The sequence below is a fragment of the Phycodurus eques genome, chromosome 3, assembly GCF_024500275.1.
Source record: "Phycodurus eques isolate BA_2022a chromosome 3, UOR_Pequ_1.1, whole genome shotgun sequence".
Taxonomy (NCBI): domain Eukaryota; kingdom Metazoa; phylum Chordata; class Actinopteri; order Syngnathiformes; family Syngnathidae; genus Phycodurus; species Phycodurus eques.
Window position 1 is genome coordinate 1,207,039 of NC_084527.1, and position 23,461 is coordinate 1,230,499.

Consider the following 23,461-nt stretch of genomic DNA (forward strand, 5'->3'; position numbering starts at 1 on the left):
CGCTCCTCGGGCCGGGCCTTCTCCTCGGGCGCTTCCCCGCAGTCGCGCGCCTCTGCCATCTCTTCACCCTCTTCGAGTGGCAGCTGCGGAACATCCGGAAGATTCTCCGTCGCGTCGCCATCTGAAGGCTGCGAATGACCAGCTGGCTCTCCGTGGCCCTCTTCTTCCTCACTCTCCTCATCCTCCTCCTCCTGTTGGCGGCCTCGGTCTTCAGCTGGGGAAGCTTCCGGTAGTGGGCTGCTCTCCAGGGTTTTTCCTCCTCCTTCTTCTTCTTCTTCTTCTTCTTGTTCTTCTTCTAGCGCAACATCAATCTCCACCTGTTTTTAAGAATAAATAACCAGTGTTGTCGAGATGACTCTGGAAATGTAATTGGCTGCAATTACAAGTTACCCTGATGAAAACGTTATAGTCGTGGAACTATATCAATGATGAAAACGTTATAGTCGTATGATGAAAACGATGAAAATGATGAAAACGTTATAGTCGTGGAACTATATCAATGACTTGAACTCATGTCATTTGAATTACATTTTGATGACTATTAATTTTGGGTGGATGCATTAACAGGACCCCTGGGTGTTTCCATGGGGGAAAAAAGTGGATTCAAACTAGATCAATATTTTAGAATGAACTACATTTGTTTTTTACACAAATTCCAAACTGATAACAAAACATGATGAAATGGAAATGCATGATGATTTGTTTGTTGCATTATATGTCCACAGTATGTGTAAAACATGATATCCTGTTGACCATTTAGACAATCTTGCTTCATATGACATCTCTGATGAGCAAATGTTCCATAAAAAGTCCAAAATTAGGAAGTTGAAACTGTTCACAAGTCGATGGTTCTTTTATGCGTTCGAAGGTGAAACTACGAATCGCACCTTTGCAAAATCTCAGACAAACTGAATGGATTGCGCTACAAGGTGCTACTTCAAGGTCATATGAGACGACGGCAGAATGGCACATGACCAGCGAGAGCCAATCACAAGCATCGGCTTGAGAAGGAGGAAGTAATGTGAAAAATAAAACGGAGCTTTTGTAGCTGTTTTTTAAATGGAACTAAAATTGCTGTCATTTAATGACACATTTTCTCCCAGTAATGTGATGCATGACAATGACATCCATTTGATGAAATTGTATAATCTCATTCGCTGTAATTCGTTACCGCCTAACACCAAAAGCCCCAAGACGACAAGTTGTATTTTTTGGCGAAGTGCGTAGGCACTCAATTCCTGTTTGATGTCTTTACAGGGCAGAAATGAACGGGCATTCCCTCGGACAACCCTCCCCATGTCGGGTCCCGATGGACGGCGCGCATGGCCTTTGCGACTTCAGCGTTTGGGGGTCCTTCCCGCTGCTCAGCTTTCGTGACGGACGCCTGTGTGCCACACACACGTTGACAATCGATGCTCTATAATATTGTATGGGATCAAAACAGACAGTCATGACGCCATTCAACGGAATGGAAAGCATTCGACGGTTTTTGCCACAACTCAATGGCCATTGTGCTGCTCCTTCAGGTGTGCTCTTTGTATGACACAGACATACAGACACAAGAAGAAGAGTTTCACGACTGACTCAGTAAGCTGCAGTAATATTAGGCATTCTTCACAGAGGATAAAGAATGTATACTAGCTACATTTGCTCCCATAAATTGTAATCGAAATGTTTTGATTTACTCTATAAATGAAGCAATTTGCAATGCTATGTTTTCTGATTCTATTTCAAATGTAACATCTGCATTATAAATGAATTATTAATAAATGATTGAATTGCTTTAAAAAACGGACCGATTATTCACAGTTGCCGTACATTGTACAACTATCGATGTCATGGTTAAAATAAATACAAAATATATATATATGATCAATTACCCTTGGTTGAAAACAATACGGATTATTCACAGTTGTTGTACAAAAAAAAAAATCGTGAGCAAAAGAAGAAATAAAAAAAATCAAATCCAAGTTGAGAATTTCAAACCTCCAAATGATCATTTGACGCCAGGCTCCTCCCACATTAGACGATGTCAGCAAAAACAAAAGAAAACAAAAAACCCTCCATTTCGCATCACCTGCCTTTCTCGGAGACTTTGGCTCATTTGAACCCGATGCTTCAAACCAAAATGGCCGACTTCCTGGTCTGGGTCCTTGAGACTTTTTTGTGCGTCGTGTCATGACGGACACGCCCACCCAATGTTTCTTTTCAACTTTCCACGTGCGAGACTGAGAACTGGGAACTGCCTGGTGCTCGGGCCCTAACTGTCAGAAAGAAGCGCACGCGTTCGGGCACCTTTATCGGAGCGGCGACGCTCGCGCGAGCGGGAACGGGACCTTCCGCGGTCAGGATGCCGTCCGCGGATAGCGACGACGCCATTTTGCTGACGTCCATCTCTGCCGGGAGCCTGAAGAAGACGTCACGGCGAACTGTTATTTGTCGACGTGGCAAAGTCGAGGTGTCGTTGCCTTGTCCTGACTCACTTGTATTTCCATGTGAAGCATCTGGAGATGAATCCACGCCGGTCGGGCTTCTCCTCGTGTCTCCCTGCGGTCACGGGAGGACACAAACAAGTCAAACGGAACAAGTCTCTCATTTTGGTCTTTTTTCTTTTGCGCCGCGCCGCTTTGACGGCGTTTATCTCGGGATGTGCTCGTTTCGATACCGCGCACGGATAGCACCATTAGCCGGATTTGCTTTCTCCTTATCGGCGATCAGCGGGATAACCTCAAGTTCATTAACGGCGAGATTGGTCTCGCACGTCTGGCCCGCCTCCCGCCCTTTCCCACCTTGGCTTTCGCTCGCAGCGTATGACGGAAACGCGGCATTTTCGGAATTTGTCGATCCTCGAAGCGGGGCCCCAGCCCCGCTTCAGTTGGAGTTCACTTTGAAGTTCAGCGCTTTTGCATTTCATCTGTAAGAACTGCGTGCTTTTTAAACTTGTAATTCGGTACAATGTATCATTCGTATATCTTTTATGTGCAATACATTTGAAATGAATCCTTACTGGGGAGCAGTAAGGGTTCAAATCGAGCCATTTTTGCCAGGACACAAGAAAACAAGTTTGTCAAAGCCCCCTAAAATGTGACGGTAACGCACCTGCGACTTGTAGAAAGCCGTCTCGGACGCGAACCGAAATCTCCTCCGGGGAAAAGTGCGCCACGTCCAGGTCGACCCGCCACCTGCGCTCGTCCTCGCGCCCGCCGTCGGGCCTCCAGACGTGGGGAGCGAAGAGGGGCGCGCAGGGGCCCAGCGCCGGGGAAATACCCGGGTCCTGACGGTCCCACCACCACCAGCGCCCGTCGCTTTGCGCACGTCGGCTCATCTCTTCGAATTGGAGCAAATGAGAAACCGAGTGAGAGTCCGGATGGTGGGATGGGTTTATATAGCGCTGCCGCGAGACGGGCGTGTGCGCATCTTACAGTGTTCGCGAGCACCACTCGACAACGGCTTGTGTTTATTTATAACTTTTGAAGGCACCGTGGCAAATAGCCGGCGCGCTCCGTCACTTCCTGTCACGTCCTCGGTGAACCGTTCGCCATCGGAGCGTGAAACGGGGCCTCGGTCACTCTTGTAAGACGCCTTCAACTACGTTAAACCTCTTGACTATTACTTTTGGGGCCTTCTGTCACGCGGCCGTCCGGATTTTAACACATTTGCGACACGTTCCTCAGCATGGTTGTGGCACTTCCTGGATGGATGCCCAGCAAATGCCTGACTGAAAACATACTCGTGCTTTTATTTTGAGATTTCACTGCGCGAATTGAGTTGAGTTCAGTGCTAGTCGTTCAAATTCAAAAAAGAGAGCACTCGCAAGGAGCTGCTGTCGGTCCCGACTCGCGCCCAGATGCTCATGCGCGGATTCTTCAGCCGACCCGATTCCAATTTCAGCAAATATATCCATCCATCCGCCCGTCCATTTTCCGCGGCGCTTCTCCTCACGCGGGCCGCGGGCGTGCCGGAACCTCTCCCAGCGAAAGGCGGACTACGCCCCGAACTGGTCGCCGGTCAATCGCAGGGCACGTGTAGACACGGACAACCGCTGGCACTCGCCGACTGGGAACTGAACCCGCGCTGCCCGCACCAAAGTCAGGCGAGGACACCGTCAGTGACTGATTTAAATACAATTTAATGGAATCGAATAAAAACTGAACGGAATGGGCCACGGACGACTGGTTAGCAAAAATCCACCTCACGGTTCTGAGGTTGCGGGTTCAACTCCGACCCGGCCTGTGCGGAGTGTGCATGTTCTCCCCGTGCCCGCGTGGCTTTTCTCCGGGCACTCCGCTTTCCTCCCGCATCCCCAAAACATGCGCGGAAGGTTAATAGAAGCCTCTAAATTGCCCGTAGGTGCGAATGTGAACGCGAACGCTCGTTTGTTTGTACGTGCCCCACGACGGGCTGGCGACCGGTTCAGGGTTAGGGTTAGGGTTAGGGTTAGGGTTAGGGTTACCCCGCCTCTCGCCCGAAGATGGCCGCTACGTACGGAAAATGAATGAAGGGTTGAATGAATCGAATGTCATGAAATGCCATTATTAAATGAGTGCCAGCTGGGCGGGCGACTGATCATGTGCGTCAAAAACAATCCGCGTTGGACTCTGCCGTCTGCGTCACGACATTTTTCCGTAGATCGGAATGTATTGTCGCCGCGGCCGCTTATCTGCCGTCGCCATGACGACGGCGAGCACCCGCGGCCGTGTTCGCTGTCTTTGCTGTCTCCTCAAATCACCTGCGAAGATAAACAAGGCAATACGTTTCCTCTTATGAGCACATCCGCTCTTCCGATGCCCCCGTGGAGCTTTTCAGGACGCGCCAACATGGCGCGTGACTACGCACGTGCCTTTGCGCGCCAATGCTTTCTTTCCAGCTGCGAGCACACGCACGCCCCAGAGCTGCGTGTCCGAAAAGCCAGTGTCCCGCTCTAACACCGAGGAGAGATTTGCTGCAAATGAACTCATCCATCAACACAAGCCGCGGCGGGGGAGGGGAGGGCCGATAGCTTGGGCGGAGTCCTGCCGCTCCGCATGGAGACCAAGACCGCCGATTCATTTCACAAGTTCGTGGGACATTTCCAGTGGCAGCTGCTGACCGGATTTGAAAATATTTATCGTCGAATGAAAATATTCCCAAATGTACGTATATTCGTTTTTAGATGAGCACGATAGGTCGTATCTAGTTCATGATGAGTAAAGTTGCTTCGCTCATCTCCGTTCTTCTGTTCTTCATGGAAAAGTCTTCTTCCTTCGTCCAGCACCAAATTTCATCCTGAACTTTTCCAAACGACTTTTGTTTCGGCGATAAAGATTCAAAGATACGAACGCGGACTCCGGTGCAATTTGCGGTCCGATTGAGATCACGCACCCACCCAATTTCATTTGTATTCCTTCGCAGCGGAGTCGTTGGCGAGTGTAACCCGGACCCAGATGGTCGAGCGATCCCACCGACGGCCGCCCACCCGCATTTGTCGTCGTCTTCATCATCATTCCCACACGCGGTGGCTGTTTTTGGCACGTGCGATATGTGCGGCCTCACTTGTCCTCGCACGGGGCATCGAACGGGAGGAAAAGGGGACCCTGAGCATTCGGGGGGCCTCCGCCCATATCCCGCTTGTCAAACAATATCTGGAAAGAAAACTCAGTTGGCGCCCCCCAGCTGACAAAATATTTTTGGAAGGAAAAATCGCTCCATTGATAAACGATATCTGAAAGGAGAAGAATGCATGAACGTGCGGTATGGGGGCCCATGAGTTGGCGCCCCCACCCCCACGGGGCGGGGCGCCATTCACGCCAGTCCTCTCCTCTCACACGACGCCCCCTCTACTTGCGACTGTGCGAATCGTGCGTCTGTCTCCCGTCAGGATGCTTTCTTGCCCGCCGCGGAGGTTTAATTGGCTTATTATCTCAGCTTTCTATCAAGCGGAGACCACGCCGGGCCGCTGCGTTTGTGTGACGACGTCGTGGGAAAACATCAGTTCGACGCAACGGCGAGCTCGGAATCGAGTCAACTCAGCTTTATTTATACACGCGCAACCTACTTCCGCATTCGGCGAAACAGGCCTCAGCGCTTCCTGACGGTTCGGGTGAACGGCCAACGGGGCCGTGACCGAGCAACCGTGGCGACTTGAAACGATTCCCACTTTTGACGCCCACAGAGACACCAAAGATGAGAATATCGCATGCGTAGACTTGCTTTGTGTTTTGATGTATCATATTTGTACGACTAAATGTTATGTTATACAAAGTTATGAAGAAAACGGAATTAGAGCAAGTTCGGCTTCAAGCCATCATGTCGTCGACCTGTCGGCGTGCTCGTTAGCGTAGCGGGCACGGCAAGTCTGGGATCCACAAGAGAAGTGATCTCCAGTTCTTTCCACGTTGGGCAAGTCGAGACGCGGCAACGCGTCGACGTGACCTTTCCGCAATGGCGCTTATAGCTCGGAGTCGATCAATCGCCAAGGTGAGGCACGCGTAGGTCAGGGTACCGCGGTAGTTCTGACTGGAATAAAACTTGGAAAGATGTCGTTTGCGGTGGAATACAAATTTGTAGTGGAATAAACCTCGGAAAGAGGCAATTGGTCACAGGATTGAACTCGGAACGCCGCCGCTTGCCGCGGAACAGAACTGGGAATGACGATGTAGTTTGTCGCGGAGCAAAACGGCGGCTTCGGAGAGCAGCCGCACTTGCGGCGAGTGCGGGTCCTGAAGCCAACACACGTCTGCGCTGAATGAACTCTGGCCTTTGCCCGCGTGTCCCCTCGGGGCACCGAAGGCTCCGCTCGCAAGTCGCTGACATTTGTGACTGCTCTGCTGTTGTGGAATTGTTCTCGCTACGTTTGCAACGGGACTGCTTATTTAACCATTCACATTTCATGTTTGGCACTGACGTCAGCATTTCTCCGTCCACTGATTGGTTGGCCAGAGAAAATCAAGTTCGACCAGCGAAACGCGTCCGTGGCAATCGGCACGCGTGAATGCATCCAATAACCGCCGTTGCTGGTGAGCATGATGTATTTTATGAGAAATGTTTCGGTTTTGGGCGCGTTATTAGATAAACACTGATTGCGAGATGATGTAGTTTGCAATGGAATCCAATTGGGGAAAATGTAGTTTGTGTTGGAATGAACTTTGCAGGGAATAGAGCTTGGAATGATGTAGTTTGTGGGGGTAAGGAACTCCGAATAGTGACATTGGCCAGAGGATGGAACTTGGAATGATGTCGTTTGCAGGGGGAAAATCTTGTAATCCAGTCATTTGTAGCATCGTGAAACTTTGAAAATGTAGAATGATGGAACGGAACTGGGAATGATGGAGTTTGTGGCAGAACGGAATTCGGAATGATGTCGCTTGTTGTGTGACACGATGTAGTTTGTAGCGGAACGAAACCGGAAATGATGTACGACAACTCGACGCTTTTGAGAGAGAAAAAACACTCAATAATCCGGAGCGGCGCTCCCCTTCGGCTTTGGCGAAGTCCCGTTTTGCGTCGTTCCATTTGAACGCAGCCTGAACAGTGAAAGTAATCACGCACGCTGCACGAGACAAACAAGCCGCTTGTGTTTGAGGAAAGGTTACGTTTCCGAGCTGAGGCGCCCGAATGAAGTCATTCATCACGTTTCTCACATCCTCGTCTCGTTAGCTGTCGGCTGTGTGTGTGCGCGCGTGCGTGTGCGCACTCTACATTCATTTAGATCAGCACTCGATTATGACGTCTAGAATAATTATTCCTTAATTTCCCCTCGCGGGATGAACAAAGCATACCAAGCCATCAATCTCAATTGTACACTTTCAGGCTCGCCAGCAGTAGGCTGAATTTGATGTCGCTTGCAGTGGGATGGAGGATGGAAATATGTCGAAGGGAGGGTGTAGTTTGCAACGGAATGAAATGTGGAATGATGGAATGACATCCTGGCAATTGTTTGTCCTGAGTTTCTTGTCCCATTTCCGTGGGGCCAATTCTACATGACTCGTGCACTCACTGTCGTCGTCTCGCCACGCCGCACGATTTGCATATCTGTCGTTGACCAATACTGGCCACGCGTGCCAGAGTAGCATCTGCAACATTTGCACCATCGACATTGGCCCAGATTATCGCACGACTCGCGTGGAGTCTCGGCGCCCTTTGCACAATGCTCACTGCGCCGGACTATGGCAATATTAGTCTTTCGAACTGCTCTAGGTGCTAGAGGACTCTGCATCTTTTGCACAATTGTCCAAAAAAATAATAATAATTGTACCGGCTTTACCAGATAACTAGCAACCCTTTATTGCTCTGTGACTGTTTTTTTTTTTTTTTTTTGGCAATGTCTTTCTGTCTCCAAAGCGTTCTCTGTCAATCGACCGTCCGTTGTCGTCCTCGAGCGGCTCCGACTCCCGGAGACAAATTCCTCGTGTGTTTTTGGGACATACTTGGCAAATAAAGATGATTCCGATTCTGATTCTGATTCCCGGTTACATTGATTGATTGATTGATCGATTGTAGTTTATTCCAAACACGGAGCCCCCCTAAAATGAATCCCAGCACCCCTGAGTCTTTGATCCTAGCATCTCCCCCTGCCAACCGGCCTGACATCGCAGCGGTGGATCAACGTCGGAAGACGGCGAGCGCTCGTGATATTAGGTGCAATCCCCAGCGAAAGGAACACCAAAAGCTGGACAAATACCGAGAAAATGCGGAGCGGTGCCCGGAGCGATCGGGGCACCGGGGGCAGGAACCCCCGAGCTGGGAGGACGGCTCCAGCGGTTGCCGGGAACAACAACCCACATCTCCGTCCGGAAGAGCGCAAAACTCCTCTCCGCTCCGTATAAACCTGCGCGTGTGGTGTTGAAGATGGAAAGCAAAGAAGCATGGACCCAAGCCCCCGGGGGCCTCAAATCCAATTTGACCGTCTTTTATGGTCCCGGCGATGCGGCGGGGATGTTCCACGCTGAGCGAGGAGACAATGAAATGAAACAAGATCACAAGGTTAACGCACACGCAGGAGCCGCCTCCATTTTAGCGCACGCTGTCATTTTTTGTTTTGCTTTTTTTGGGGGGGGTGAGGATGAATTACAGGGCGGCGTAACGGCCACCCTCCGAGTCGGAGAAGGTCAGCGGTGTGATGCGGACGGCGTGGTCGTTTTAGGACTTTAGGAGACTTGAAAGGTTGTGTTTCTGTCTTTTTTTTTTTTTGTATTGTCGTGATTGTTGTGTCAAATGGACTCTCCCTATTGGAATGAATGGACAGATTTTCAACCCGTTCCAGCCTCCCCAAAACAGCGGCAAATCTTCTCGTAATGTTTCTGTGTAATATTTGACCTCCTAAAACTAATAACATAATTAACAAGAATGGAAAGAATTAAAAAGTATGCGCATTGTTATTTGATGCTTTACGGCAATGGATAGTGTGCCGTTCCTTCTGGTGTGCGTTCCTTGGCCACCAGGGGGCAGTATAAACATCCCTCCATTTTCCGTACCGCTTTATCCTCCGCCAGCCGATCGCAGGGCACATCGAAACAAACAACCATTCGCGCACACATTCACACTTACGGGCCATTTAGATTCCAATTCCAATTGCATTCCAATCAACCTACCGTGCATGATTTGGGCATGTGGGAGGGAAGCGTCGTGCCCGGAGAAGAGCCACGCAGGCACACGCAACGTGCAAACTCCACACTGGCGAGACCGGGATTTGAACCCCGGTCCTCAGAACTGTGAGGCAGATGTGCTAACCGGTCGCCCACGGTGCCGTGCGGTATCAACACATACAGATATACATATAGAGATATACAGGACGGTCACAACAGCTCAGCAAGCTGCGGTATTTGTAGTTGTTCTTTGGAGAGGATAAACAAACAATATACAACGTAAAATGGACTTGTTGTTCTGTCTGCTGTCCGTTGCCGCACCGTTTGTGTTCAAATGTCACTTGTTTTCAGGTTTAGAACTATGGCAAAATTGATGCTAGTTTCGCGAGCTCATCGATGGCATTTTGCATTGATTGTTAGCATTAAGCTAGCTCGCCATGTCATGTAGCACATTCACGAAAATGTTAAATGAACGCCTCTCTCACGATGAGCGTTATAATTTGGGGGGATTTCGTAGCTTAATGTATTTTCCTGTCATTATTATGTGTTTTAAAATATATTTCATTCATAATTGAGTATTGCATGCATTTCTTTCACCAAATGATCAAGTGTCTCGAACAAATAATTTATTTTGACTCATAACCCCCCCCCAAAAAAAATATCATTTCATGTGATGTGATCTTGAGCGGCAGCGCTCGGTCGCACAGCACGAGCGCCACCTCGAGGCCGCCTGAGAACACAGCATCCTCTTCGTGGCGCTCACCAAATTTGGATTTGGATTTCTGTTAACTATAATTCATGTTTTTTTTTATGTTTACAAATGCTATTATTCAAACTGCGACCGGCTGGCTGGGACCAGTTCAGGGTGTCGTCCGCCTTTCGCCCGAACTCAGCTGGGATAGGCTCCAGGACGAACAATATATTGGAACAAAACACCACACATACAATAAAATATTGGGAATATGTATTTTGTTATATGTATTTTAAAATGTATTTTAATAGCAGATTAATTACATTCTATAATCAATTGTTTTTTACGCTATACTTAATTCTAATCAAATTGAAATAATAAACAAACACCAGACAGTGTAAATATTGCTCTATTATTTTAAATTTTCTGTTCTTAATTATAATAAAGAGCCACAGAGAAAATTAAATGCTGTTTTGAAGTTAATAAAAAATGGTGTTTTGTTATTAATTGTCAGTTATTACATTTATTGTAAGGAATGCTAAATGCTTGAAAAGGGAACTCGGTAAAGACAAAGGGCGGCTGTGGAAGTTGCAATAAGCCAAATGGACTGAGGGGGCAGCAGCCTTCCACAAGTTTGGAGTCGTCTGAAAAACTGGAAGAAAGAAGAAGAAGAAAGGGCGGAAGTTGACGTCACGACTGTTGTTTTTTTTTTTCGACAAAACGCCACGGTGAAATCGTGCACAAATAAAACAACAACGCGAAAATGTTGAAAGATTTCGTGAGGGAGCGCCTAATCGCGGCCGCGGACGAAATCTTCGAAATGTTTGCGCAAACCATCGCGTCGTACGAGGAGCAACTTTGTCGCGCGCGAGACGAGAGCGAGCGACACCGACGACGACTGCGAGATGTTTGCGACACTCAAACGGTCAAGCACCGCCAAGGTTGGCTCGCATTTGCCATACTTCTATTTCATCTTTTGTTGTTGTTGTTGTTGTTGTTGTTGTTGTTGTAAATACCGTCACAGAAATGCCAACGCATTTTTTTTGGCAACAGTGACAAATCAGTACAGCGCATGCGTACATCGTGCAAACATTTACGGGTCGCCCTTGGAGACAAACGGTGACATACATAGACTTAACATAGACTGACACGACAAAAACCTTGTGGGCAAACTGAGCAAGAAGTAGAATACTTATTTTAAGAACGTACTGCGATAATGTTCGATGAAGATGTGGAAATGGTGTTATGTCGGAGATATTGGGTGAACAAATATGTAGGAATTTGTGAAAGTGTCTGAACCGTCGCATGTCTCGACTGTTATTACGATCGTATAAAGATAAGCGTGTCATGAGTAGTTACTGCACTAGGATTTGCAGAGTTTGAAACGTAACGCGTCAGTTGTGCAACTCGTATGATTTCTATGAAGCCGTTCGTCTGTCGCGTTGTGCAAGAAGTGTATTTCCGTGGGCCGCCGCCATCTGATGTGTCAATAACGATTGCCTTTGCTGTGAATGCCTCAAATTACAAATCATCCGTAACCATTTGAAAATAGGACTTGAAGCGTTGGCGGCATTAAAAAATATGGCTAGATTAGATTTTTTTTTATGTCTTGACCATTATTTATCAAATGATATGAAAATGACGCATGCAAATGATGTGACTGACTACTTGTACATTTCTCAACTGATTCAAATTGTTTTTTACACAGCAACTTTTCCCAGTTTTCTCCAAATTCCAGCCCCCCCCCCCCCACCCCCCAAAAATAAACAACAACAAAACAAAACAAAAACAACATTGACCTTCATTCAACAAAAAAGTTCTCATTCCAAATCCAAACAATTCAGTTCATACAAATCACCTTGGGAACTATTTTCAACATGACCCCAAGAGCACATTTTCCACAATAGTGTTTCCATTTGAAGCCATCTTTCACAGACCCAAACCCTTCAAACTTCCAAATCTCATTCAGGACATTTTGGGATTTATTCCCATTTGAAAAATACCCCAAATTAAATTCAGTAAAACTTGCAAAGTAAGAAAATGAATTGAATTGAAAATGTTCAGATCACTAACAACACAGGTTCTACTCCCATATCAAGTCACAGGTTCTTCCGGGTGTTTTGAGACTAAAAAGTCAGTAGCGGTGCCTTGCTCATTTCCCCACATCCTGTCCTGCGCTTTTCTGTCCTCTCTTCTCTGTTTCGTCTGGTTCGTTATGGCATGTCCTCACCGGGTGCCCCCCAATCTACAAATAACTGTTGCAACGTTACTCGTCTAGACTGTTGTCTCACTATTGTTCTGCTGTGGTTTTCACCCCTAGCCCCCTTGTCCTTAAAACCCTTTTCTGTCCGGCTGCATTTGAAAATAAACAGCAGAAGAATGACAACATTTAAAAATAAGCAGAGGGAGTATTTCAAACTCCCCTGTCGCACAGCAAAAGTGTTGCAGCGCAAAAGGCATCCAGATCCGCCGTTCCGCAAGGCCACGCGGCTGAACAGGAAGGGGCTTCAAATGAATGAATAAATAAATAAATGTTCGGCTCGTTCGCAACAACTTGACAACTATTTCCCGTTCCTAAATTCCCCCATTTTTCCAAAGGAAATCCTCAAATTTGGAGATTTGCACCTATTTGCTTCCAGTTTGCTCAATTTGTGACAGATTCAAGCTATTCCAAATTTCACATTCTCCAGATCATCATTGCAATTCGTTCCCCAGCATTTCAGTTCAATGTTCACACAAATTCTATGCGGGTTGCACTGCCTCGTCATCATTCTCGATATCATTTCCGCAGACGTCCAGCAGCTGATTGTTCATGGAGAAGAACTCCCCCCGCAGCTGCAGTGCTGGAGCTCCGTTTTGGAGGAGCCGCAGCCTCCCCACGCCGAAGAGGAGGATCCACGGCCGCCCTACGCCGACGAGGACGAGTTACCGTCGTCCTTCGTCAAAGAGGAAGAGGAGGAGGCTGGCGTCAGCGGGTTGCCGCCGACCGTCGTCTCCGTGAAGAGCGAAGACGACCCGCCCGAAACGTCGCCGCGGACGCGCGGAGGCCGCCGCGGACGAGCGCCGACGGACGACCTCGCAGCGTCGCGCGCCGGCGACGTCGGAGAAATTGCCGGGGGTGACGACAAACTGACGAAAAGCTCCGAGAAGCAGATGGCCAAAGAGCGCTTCAGCTGCTCGTTTTGCGGTAAAGGTTACGCTTATCGCTGCAAGTTGGCTTTGCACATGAAAGTGCACACGGGAGAGAAACCTTTCACTTGCTCCATTTGCGCCAAACGCTTCACCCAAAAGGTCAACATGCTGTCGCACATGAGGACGCACACGGGAGAGAAACCGTTCAGTTGCTCGGTTTGCAGTAAAACCTTCGCTCACAAGCCAAATATGGTCGCGCATGCCAAAACGCACACGGGAGAAAAACCCTTCGCTTGCTCCGTTTGCGGCAAAACCTTCTTTCAAAAGTCCAACATGGTGACGCACATGAAAACGCACTGCGGAGACCGACCGTTTGCTTGCGCCGTCTGCGGCAAAAGTTATTCTCATCAGAACAATTTGAGCCTTCACACGAGGACGCACGACGAGGACAAATCCTTCACGTGCTCCGTTTGCGGTAAAAGATTCTCCCGGAAGATCAACCTGCTGACGCACAAGAGAACGCACACGGGAGAGAAGCCGTTTTGCTGCGCTGTTTGCGGGAAGAAGTTCACCCAAAAGACGCACGTGGAAGCGCACATGCGAACGCACACGGGAGAAAAGCCCTTCACCTGCTCGCTGTGCGGCAAAAGTTACGCTTATCAGAACAATTTAGACGCGCACGTGCAGACACACAAGGAGGACAAATCCTTCAACTGTTCCGTGTGCGACAAAGGCTTCTCTCGAAAGGTGTTCATGGTCACGCACATGCGCACGCACACGGGCGAGAAACCCTTCGCGTGCGCCGTTTGCGGCAAACGCTTCACTCAAAAGGTGCACATGATGTCCCACGCCAGAACGCACGCCGGCGGGAAAACGTCGGCTCGCTCGCTCTGCGGCGAGACGTTCGCCCGCGGGAGCTCGTTGACGGCGCACGTGCGGAAGCACGGCGGCGGGGAATAACAAAGAAAGCTCTCGTGCCGCAGCTCGCGAGCGGTCGAGGTGAGATCTCAAACTGGTTTCAGCGGGGCTGGCAAACTCATTTTGGTTCGCGGGCCACATTGCCCCCAATTTGCTCTCGAGTGGACCGGACCAGCACAGTGGACCCCGTTCGGCGCCCAACACTTAGTGGCGGTTTAGCGCAATCGTTTTTCATTCTTTTTCGTTTCTTTGTTTCTCGAGACGGGGAATTTGGGGCTTTCGTGTGCGGCACGGTGATTGATTGAAGACTCTCACTTGCCCGTAGGCGTGAATGTGAGCGCGAACGGTTGTTTGTGCCCCGCGATTGGCTGGCGAACCGGTTCAGGGCGTACCCCGCCTCTCGCCCGAAGATTGCTGGGATAGGCGCCGGCACGCCCGCGCGGTTTAGAAAGCGGATGGATGGGTTTACTGTAAGCCACGGGTGTCAAACTCAAGGCCCGGGAGCCAGATTTGGCCCACCGTATCATGCGGAAAAAAAAATCATGTGCGTTGAGTCAATGCTTTTTGCTAACATTTTTCCAATTGTCTTCACTTTTAAAAATGTCGAGATATTGCAAGCATTTTTTGTTCTAAAGCCCCCCCTTTAAAATGTTTTGTTTTTGTTTTTACTGGCTTCCGTTTTCAAAATTAGCTGTCCGTCATTTGGTTGTGTACACACAATTATTCATGTTGTCCCAGTCATAACAGCCCTCTGAGTGAAAGAACAACTAAAACGTGGCCCGCCGCAAAAAATCAGTTTGATACGCCGGCTGCAAGCTATAATCATATATAATCATCAGGACATACTTCACTCTGTGTGTGTGTGTGTGTAGTGCATCTCTATGAGTTGGACTTTTTGAATTGAACTAGCTCCCTAAATGAATCTTTTGACACTCCTCTAATGTATTGTGATGTACCTGTATATTTGGAAGATGTTCACGTTCATTGCGATTATGAGGAGCAGTCTGAAATTTCTTAAGAAAAAAACGATTGGAATTTTAGCAATAATATGACGTGATTACGTGATTTTTTTTTAAATAAAACAACTTGTTAAACTTGTTTTTTTTTTTTTTAACTGTACAGAAATGTCTGCATCCGTCTGGAAATCGTAACAAGCGCAATTGACTCGTCACAACATACAAACTCAAGTGGGAAGGAACTTTCAAATGTATATTTCTAAATACAAGTTGTGGCAGTGCATGACAAAACATAAAAGTGTTCCACTGTTGACTGATATTTTGTCTTCAAACTATTTCTGCGGGAGGTATTGCTTTCCACAGAAAAGCGGTGAAGGTGGCACAGCGTTTCCGACAAAGTACTGTCGGCTTCCTTTGCGGCTGAAACGTCGGCATCTTTTTGCCTTCACGAGTGCATCAAAATCAGGCGCGGCGGCCAATTTCAGAAGGTCATTGAAGTGGTAAGTGGTCGTCAGTGGACAACATTAGCAACAACAGTTACTGGAATTGAGAAATAGCAGCGAATGTGTCCGCGTTCCCCACGGGCCGCTTTGGACTCCCCGACTGGCCGGTTCTTGCCCGCGGGCCGTTCGTTTGGCACCGCTGCGCTTTTTGCCGCGTTTGCGCAACGAGAGAAGCGAGTGCTCTCCTTCCCGTTCGGCGGCGCCTTGAGATACGAGCCCCGTGTGGCGGGCGGTGAACTCGACTCACGAGCGGCAGCTTGTCAGGTAGAATGAGAAAATATTCTTCCAAAACAAAACAGAAAAAAAAAAGAGCTCCGAGCTGCTTATTGGCGCGCTCAACTGAGGTTTCCTGTCAAACTAAACATCAAACTCAGACAAATCCCCCTTGCGTATTTGCAACAACGATGTAGCCTCTGAGAGCTTAATGCTAACATACAATGAAAAAAAAAATAATACCACTGGCACGCGGGCTAACCATTTGCATCTAGGTGGTAGTGTGGACAGATTATGTAGCAATACTCACAGGCATGTATTCTTTATCCTCTGCGAAGAACGACGGCGGACCTCCGCTATTCGCAGGAGATGCGGCCCGGACCGCGGCGGGCGAAAATTTGCAGATAAACGACGGCCGTCAGAATTGCGCTGAAATTATTGTTCTTTTTTGAAATGTTTCTGGGTCCCCCAAAATGATTGAAAAAGTGGGAATAAACCAACGCTTAGCATTTTCGGATTTGGGTTTGGGTTCCTCCCCCCCAAAAAGAAGAGAGAAATTTCAACAATTTAAAAATTGAAACACAATTGGGGACAAAAATGAAAACATTTGGGAAAAGAAATCCGCAGATAGGTGAATCCGTGGGTGCCGGACTGCGAGTGTGGGGGTCCACTTAATGTGTTTTCATATGTAATATGTAATAATATGTGTTTTAAGCAAATGTTCTTTTGTATTTTTACAGTTTTAATGCTGAGCGTTTATTTTACCACAAACAAATGTACAGCCGACACTAAAAATCCTGCAATATGGCGACTTACGAAGACAAACTTGGCAATGCGCTGAATCCCCAAAAGGTGAACCGCGATAGGGCAAGGGAGCGCTGTAGTGCCGTACTGAGAAGCGGCGGAGGAGCAGAGTCTTTAATACGGCATACCCGAAACCATTGAATTCTTGACTCTCTATTTAACGATGTCATTGGTGTATGTTTTTACAATATTATAGAGTGCAGTCTTGCTTGTTCAAAAGATCTCATTCTTGTGCTATTAAAATAACATTTCGTCATCAAATCTCAAAAAGGTGACGTCTTGAAAAAATCACATCATTGAAAGATATGACTTATTTATCCACATTATTCTGACTCTTTCCTCAATAAATATCATCTCTAAAAAGAGAAATGACTTTTTTGTCAAATGGATTACAACTAAATCTCCAGGCATCCATTTTAGAGGTCATCGTGCATTTTTTTGTTCATCCTGAAATCCATCCATCCATTTTCTGAGCCGCTTCTCCTCACGCGGGTCGCGGGCGTGCCGGAGCCTATCCCGGCCGTCATCGGGCAGGAGGCGGGGTACGCCCTCAACTGGTCGCCGGCCAATCGCAGGGCACATACAAACAAACAACCATTGGCACTCACAGTCACGCCTACGGGCAATTTAGAGTCCCCAATTCATGCATGTTTTTGGGATGTGGGAGGAAGCCGGAGTGCCCGGAGAAAAGCCACGCAGGCACGGGGAGAACACGCAAACTCCACACAGGCGGGGCCCGGGATTGAACCCCGGTCCTCAGAACTGTGAGGCAGACGCTATAGCCGGTCGTCCACCGCGCCTAGAAAAAGATACGTTCGGAAATCGGATATTTTTTCAAGAATAAATGAAATTCTAGTTATTTTTCCTCATACTATGACTTTCTTGAAAAACTGCGACCTTTGTCCTCTACAAATAAAACATTTTTTTCTTAAAATAATAGTTTTTTTCGGGAACAAAATGTTTTTTTCTCTCTCAATAAATTTCACTGTTTATAAATAAAATCCTTGAAAGATATGACATCGTTGTTCATACTTATAATTTTTGGACTTTTTTTTGTCAATGTCTTTGTGTAAAGAAATTACTTTTTTCAAGTATTACCTTTTTCTATAATAATGTGACTTTTCTATCAATAGACACGTTTCATGTACCATTACAAGTTTGTTTTTCTTGAAAATTGAGCAATTTAGTAAATATATGACTCGCATGATGTGCCCTTTCTCTCAAAATATTGTTTTCTTTCAAAAAAAAAACCAATTAAAAAAATTCTAGTCCTATCACAGTGTTTTTTACTCAATAAATTTCAATTTTTGAAATTGTCTTGAAAGAACAGAATACTTGAAAGTTTTGACTTATTCGTATCATAATATTCTGACTTTTCTCAACGAATATCACCATTATTTTTTCTCAAATGTTACCTTTTTCCATAAGAATATGATTTATTTTTTTCTAGATAGATACCTTTCTTGTAATGTAACATGACCAAATATTCTCATGATGTGAAATTCAGATTTTGTTTTCAAGGAAAAATGTGTAAAGTACTATCAGTCTTTCTTAAATACAGTATATCTTCAAAAAAATGTTGACTTTTTCTCATAGTAGACTTTCTTCTTGAAAAACAAAATTATTTAAAAATAATACATTTTCTTGAAATATTGTCTGTTTTTTTTGTCTATAAATGTCACTTTTTATAAACAAAATATAACTTTTTTCTCATAAAAACATAACTTTTCCCCCCTGGGGTCGATACCGCCGCAAGAGGGCAGTCGTGCGCCATCCCGGCCGCTTCAGCTGCCGTCGAAGCGCCACCGAAGAAGTAAAAGCCGGAACTCGGAACAAAGCCAGCCGGTGCTCAAAGTGCTCAAACCCCCTCAGAAGACGAGACCACAATGTCCGAAAAGGATTTTTGCCCAGCGCGAGAGGACAACGAAGGCTTTTCGTCCGCTCAAATTGTCGAAGGTTTGTTCACGAACATTGTGATAACGGCTCGTTGGAACATATTTCTTTCGCTCATAATGGAAGCGCTCCGATGTAGCCTTCAAGTCACGTTCTGCTTCAACTTGCGCACAGGTCAGGATTGCGAATGTTTGGCGTTAGGATGAGAAAACATTTCCGCTATTTCGACGTGTCCGTGAAAGCTGATTTAACCTGTACGGAAAGAAGGAGGACACGACGCACTTTGTGACTGCGCTGAAACAAAACTCCGTTTTAAAGAAACCTTCAAACTAGTATTATAATGACACACGAATCAATTATTGGCAGGTGGCATTCGTTTGGGCTCCCGACCTTTGAACTGCTCCTCGTATGCTGCAGACAGGCCGGATGGTCAGCCGCATATTATTTCAGTAAGGGCTCGCGCATTTTGTGGTCGAGGCAGCTGCCATTTTCTCCAAAGTCACCGAAGCGGCTGCCCGGGAAGTGACGTAGGCACCGAGCGGGGCGGCTATTGCGTCACTTCCGCTCGATGGGGTGCAGCTGGGAGTCGGACGTGTTCATCCACGACTTGTTTTTAATCGTGGTCCATATTCACTATGTTAATGTTTTTAAGAGCATAAAACTCAATGCCTGTCGCTGTCAAATAATAAAATAATTTCTCTTATTTTTGTTGGCTTTTGAACACTATTTCTGATGAAAACGATTCATGCAGTTTCACTTTTTATCTTAGTGTCTTGATTGCGTATAAGGTCTTTGTGGAGTTTAAGACTTTATGATCGTGTTCGCTTCCCAACGTAGTGCACCAAAGAAACAGAAAACGGAAGTATGATCAATCTCCCTAACTCCCCGCCCGTCGGCGGACGCTCAAACACAAACAATTCATCACAAAATCAACAAAAATCTGATCAGCCTGCCATTTGCTTTGCTTTTTTGTTGTTGTACTGTACTCTTAAATTCCACAGACTTTCTACACACAGTCAATACACTCAAGTAATAAGTTATACCTATTAACAATAACATACTTTGTGTTGACCACAAACAAAAACAAGCCGTTTACAATCACATCCGCGGCACCGGCAGCTGCGGCAGCCGGACGAACGGGTCGCGGGCGTCGCCGATCGCTGCCTCGGACGTGAATCAACTTTTTCCCTGCGGTTCCGTGCATAACAGGTCAAAATAAGTCTGGGACGTGGTTGAAGTTTGACATCTATGTCAATTGAATGCAAATGTCAGTAAACGCCACGAGGCCTCCAAGACGGGTTGATTTGAAATCGCTGACAATGTGACGTAATTTCGCCCATGAATATTCAAGTACCCGCCCACTTTACGTTCGGTACCCGCGCACTCAACTCAGCTGAACGGCAGCGTGGCATTTCAGCCGCTGCCGAGCCACACGAATACATTCGAGAAAGTATACGAGGGGTGTAACGATTCGATTCGTATCACGAGTCGGGGTTGCTGATTCGATTCGAGGACGATTTGTGACTGTGGCGTAGCTGATCCGAAGTTGATTTTTATGGTCTCGGTCTCGACTCCCAAAAGTCTCGGTCTCGAGTCCCAAAACAGCCCGCAGCCCGTGACCGTAGGCGAGGGTAGGAACGTAGATCGACCGGTAAATCGAGAGCGTCGCCTTTCGGCTCAGCTCCTCCTTCACCACGACGGACCGATACAAAGTCCGCATCGCTGCAGACGCTGCGCCCGTCCGCCTCCCGTTCCATTCTTCCCTCACTGGTGACCGCAGAGATGGCGTTCCACGTCCCTAGACCGGACCGCCGAGCTCCCCGCCTTTGGCTGCCGCCCAGACGGCCCCTCCCACAGGTGGTGAGCCCACGGGAAGGGGGACCCACGTTACCCTTTCGGGCCGGCTCAACGAGGGGTTCTCTTTTTTTATCTATAAAAATTGTTATTCTATAATACGGTGCTAAAAAGGTTTCAGAGGTTCCATGCGTTTGACTTTGTATCGCTTGTGCCCTGCAGACGTCCAGCAGCTCATTGGTCGGCGAGGACAAGTCCCGCCCCCTCACGTGAAGGAGGAAGAGGAGGATGCCCACGTGAAGGACGAAGACGAGGAGGCCGACGTCAGCGAGCTGCCACTGACGGTCGTCTTGGTCGTGAAAAGCGAAGATGACTCCCACGGAGCGCCCGGCTCCTCGCGGCTCGATGACATCATCACACCTGCGCCAGACGTGTTGTTAGCGCCGCTGTCCGACGGCGACGCCACACGGCAAGCTCGCGACAAAGCGAAGAAGCGCCTCGAAAAGGGGCCGGCCGAGGATGGGCGTGGCCCCGCGAGCAAAGTGCGTTTCGCTTGCTCGCTTTGCGGTGAAAGCTACGCGTACAAGTGCAACTTGACGCTGCACATGAAAACACACACCGGGGAAAAACCCTTCAGTTGCTCCGTGTGCGGCCAAGGATTCATCCAGAAGGTGTCTTTGATCGCTCACACGGCCACGCACACGGGAGAAAAACCCTTCGCCTGCTCCGTCTGCGGCAAAAGCTACTCCTATAAGAACAATTTGAACACGCACGTGCGCACGCACACACAAAAACCTTTCAGTTGCTCAGTGTGTGGGAAAAGATTCACACAAAAGGTCAACATGGAATCGCACGTGCGAATACACACGGGGGAAAAACCTTTCGGTTGCACGTTTTGCACTAAACGCTTCACTCACAAGCCAAACTTGGTGGCGCACGTGAGGATCCACACGGGAGAAAAACCGTTCACGTGCTCGCTCTGCGGCGAAGGCTTTGCCCAAAAGGTGGCTTTGATGGCGCACACGCAAACTCACACGGGAGAAAAACCCTTCATCTGTGCCGATTGTGGTAAAACCTTCTACAAAAATGCCAACTTGGTGTCGCACATGAAAACACACACGGGTGAAAAACCTTTCACGTGCTCAGTGTGCGGCGAACGTTTTGCCCAGAAAGTCACGCTGGTTGCGCACACGCGGACGCACACGGGAGAAAAACCCTTCGGTTGCTCCTTTTGTGACAAAACCTTCTCTCAAAAGTCGCATATGGTGGCCCACGTGAGAATCCACACGGGGGAAAAACCCTTCAGCTGTTCCATCTGCGGCGAAGGCTTTGCTCAAAAGGTCTCGTTGACCGGACACAAAAGAATCCACACGGGAGAGAAACCCTTTACTTGTTCCGTTTGCGCAAAACGCTTTTCTTACAAGTGCAATCTGACTGCGCACATGCAAACGCACCAGGGAGAGTAAAATCAAATCAAGTCTGGTCAATCACAGGTTTTCGAATCTCTTCTAGGAACAATTTGCTGAATGGAAAAAACACTGAGTCAGTCGTCACACTTTGTCAGGTGTGCCTGTATTATACTGCCCCCTGTTGGCCAGGGCACATACACCGGAAAGCGTACAATCATGACGTTTGCCTTCGTTCTTACAAGCGTGGCCACAGAACTCGCACGACTATTGAATCGAGCTAAAGCGGTACCGGATCGTAATCCTGCATTGTGCGCCGTTCCTCCGTCTTGCTGTATTTTAGTGAGTGAGTCCAGATTTTTGGCAATGACTGCATACGTTGTATCAGTTCACGAACAACAAAAACAAAAAAATGGGGGTTAATCAGGATCATCCACAAAGTTGCCGACCGACGGATCGCCTTCATGCAATCTTCATGAAGTCAAAATGTTCCAAATGTTAAAGCTATGCTTTGGACAACATTGAAAATAATGTTACTCCACGTGAGGGATATTCAGTACCACTTTTTTTCCAACCGATACCAGAACGCTTTCGCTCCGGAGTACTCACCGATACAGAGTACCGATACCGCTAGTCGTACTTTTCAGACCCAAAATTTCAATAAAGACAACGACAGATAATTGTGAACAAAGACATGTTGTTCCGTTCTTTCTGACGCACGTGATGATTCGCCAGTGTGTCGAATGGCCGCAGAGTAGCGCCACCTACTGGCGAGGAGGACTGACTACACGTCAGATTGTTTTGCAAGGATCGGCAGCCTCTGCGAGTCCATGATACCTTGACAGAAGGTATCGGTGGTATCGGTACTCGCCCAAACCTCCTCCAGAAGAGCCGGCAGGAAGTTTTAGGTGACAGCTATCGAAATACGGCGATCCTCCAAAGTGGAACACGAGACGTTCCGTGACGCTGGGTAATTTCTGCGTTGATCCAATTACAAAATAAAATACAAATGAAGGATGAAGAGAATATTGTTTTGTTTTTCATTTCAATCTCACACTCAAATTAGGGTTTCAATATGGGGTTAGGGTATCAAATGAGGGGAAGGTTTCAAAAAAGGCTATGGGTATCAAATTTGACTTTCAAAACGGGGTTTCAAATTAGTGTTTCAAATCAGGGTTACGGTTTCAAAACGGTATTATTGTTTCAAAACAGGGTTAGGGTATCACATTAGGGTTTCGAAACAGGTTTAGGGTTTCAGAACAGTGTTAGGATAGCAAATTCAGGTTTCAAAACGGTTATGATTTCAATTTACGGTTCCAAAACGCGGTTAGGTTTTCAAATTAGGGTTTCACAACTAGGTTCGTTTCAAATTAGTGTTTCAAAACAGCAATAGGGTTTCAAAACTGTGTTATTGTTTCAAATCAGGGGTTCAAAACAGTGTTAGGGTAGCAAATTTGAGCAATTTCAGTTTACGGTTTCAATACGGTTAGGTTTTCGCAGCCGTTAAGACCGTCGACTACCGCGGTGGGGGACTTAGGTTCGAGACCCCGACCGGACCATCCGGAATAAAGTGGATGAGCCACACAAT

General features: G+C 47.4%; 1 protein-coding gene across 1 annotated transcript; it reads left to right on the forward strand.

Moving 5' to 3' along the window:
* The first annotated feature begins 10,970 nt into the window (after positions 1–10,970).
* LOC133399530 (zinc finger and SCAN domain-containing protein 2-like) lies at positions 10,971–22,882 on the forward strand. The gene is made up of 5 exons (XM_061671097.1): positions 10,971–11,195; positions 13,046–14,332; positions 15,933–16,027; positions 18,598–18,736; positions 20,690–22,882. The coding sequence occupies exons 1-5, from the start codon at positions 11,018–11,020 to the stop codon at positions 21,931–21,933; spliced, it is 2,943 nt and encodes a 980-aa protein (XP_061527081.1). The 5' UTR covers positions 10,971–11,017; the 3' UTR covers positions 21,934–22,882.
* Positions 22,883–23,461: the final 579 nt, after the last annotated feature.